Raw genomic sequence first — 2,076 nt, 5'->3', positions numbered from 1 at the left:
TCATTTTGAGATCCCATGAGGACCCACAATCCGTTTACACAGTCTTCTCATGGCCACTCTCATGTCTTTGTTTCTTAATATATAGATGGCAGGATTCAAGAGAGGGGTGATAGCAAAGTCAACAGTGAACAAGTACTTATCCAGTGATGTTGTAGGGAAAGGCCACACATAGAGAAACATACATGGCATAAAAAACAAAATCACTACAGTGATGTGAGTTGACAATGTGAGAAATGCTTTGGACAAGTCCCCTGAAGAACGTTTCCAGACAGTGACCAAAATGAAGATATAGGATATAATTAAAGAGAAGAAGGTAGCCATGGATATAAACCCACTGTTAGCGATGATTACAAACTCTAGCTTGTATGTGTCTACACAGGCAAGTTTCATGACCCGAGGAAAATCACAGTAAAAACTATCTACTTCATTAGGGCCACAAAAGGGCAAATTTATGACAAAAACAAACTGAAATACAGCATGGATTATCTCCACTATCCAGGCAGTCACTAATAAGGAAACACACATTTTGGGGCTCATGATGGTCAGGTAGTGGAGAGGCTTACAGATTGCAGTATACCGGTCATAGGCCATGGCTATGAGCAGCACCATCTCACCTCCACCCATGACATGAATAAAAAATATCTGTATCATGCATTTTGGAAAGGAAATGATGTTGCAGTCAGTGAAAAGATCAGAGATTGTCTTGGGCACTGTGGTAGATGACAGACCCAGATCAAGTAGAGAGAGGTTGGCCAATAGGAAGTACATGGGGGAGTGTAAATGAGAGTCACTAATTACTGTGAGCACAATGAAGAGTTTTCCCAGGATAATTCCCATGTAGAACACAGAGAAGAACCAAAAGAGAAAATGATGCATCTCCCATGAATTTGAAAGTCCAATCAATACAAATTCGGATACCACAGAGTCATTTGTATCTATTGGCTCAATCAGTAGAGAAGATGCTGAAGTATTCTGAAGGTAGAAAATAAGGAAGAATTGAGAAATATGAGTACTGAACATTGATGTGTTGTTTGCCCATCATTGCTTTTGTGGGAACTAGGTTGAAAATGCCAAAATGTGAAGTTGGAATACATACAGAGAGGGCGGGTGAAAGGAAGATAAATGAATAAGAGAAATGAAATAATCAAAAGTTAGATTAGAGAGAGAAGGAAACAACATTATTTGGAAATATGGAGGAATTAAGAGCAAAGAGTAACACCTCCTGGTAGAGAGCCTCTTACCATGCTCATTGTGCTTCTTTAGTCTTTTCTATTTATATTCAAGAAAACACCTTTTGTGTCATGATTACTCATAATTTTAATATTCAAATTTAATCACATTTGTACACACATATTCTAGCAGAATGTACTCTCTGATTATTTTTTTACTTCATACCTGTGAAATCTCAGGCATTAATCACTCATAGAATTGTCACCGACAATGAGTGAGAGTGTCGAATCTGAGAGGAATGCTTACATAAAATGAAAAGGCTTAGTCCTTTGATAGTTTACAATACTTGTGATTGCAACAAATCACTTGGAGAATTATGATACACTTTAAGTAAAGTGAACCTCCAAATCCCAAAAAGAGAGTGTCAGAAGACTCAGAAAAAGGGCTTCTCTGTACTTTGCTAGGATTGAGAGAGATTTTATAATCTAGGTGTAATCATGATACACTAGGTGTAATCATGATACACTAAGAGCATGTAAGAACTACAGGACCTCAGAGAGTCATTAAAGTTAAAGGTCATGAGAACTTGTCTTCAAGTATTTGAATTTTTTCAGCTAAAATGCTGGTGAGTAAAATTTGAAGGTGAGTAAAATTGCTACAACAACTTTTTCAAGGGGAATATCTGTTATCTTTATGGATAAATAGAAAGGTTGAAGATGTATATATTATAATACATAATTGGATCCATTCATTATTTAATCTAAAGTGAAGTTTTAAAAGTATACTTAAAAGAGATAAGATATGAGAAGATATGCAGAAAGGGGAATTTGATAAGATTAATACTTGAATGAGTGTGGCCATTATAAATGATGCAAAGTTAGATTTGTTGACATGTTCACTAAATTA

The 2,076-nt window shown here is 36.1% G+C and overlaps 1 protein-coding gene across 1 annotated transcript; it reads right to left on the bottom strand.

Annotated features, from left to right (window-relative positions):
• Positions 1 to 942, bottom strand: LOC110585541 (olfactory receptor 4F15-like). Its single transcript, XM_021695723.1, has one exon. The coding sequence runs from the start codon at positions 874 to 876 to the stop codon at positions 1 to 3; it is 876 nt and encodes a 291-aa protein (XP_021551398.1). The 5' UTR covers positions 877 to 942.
• Positions 943 to 2,076: the final 1,134 nt, after the last annotated feature.

The sequence above is a fragment of the Neomonachus schauinslandi genome, chromosome 9 (assembly GCF_002201575.2).
Source record: "Neomonachus schauinslandi chromosome 9, ASM220157v2, whole genome shotgun sequence".
NCBI classification, from domain to species: domain Eukaryota; kingdom Metazoa; phylum Chordata; class Mammalia; order Carnivora; family Phocidae; genus Neomonachus; species Neomonachus schauinslandi.
This window is presented reverse-complemented; position numbering and strand designations above follow the sequence as displayed.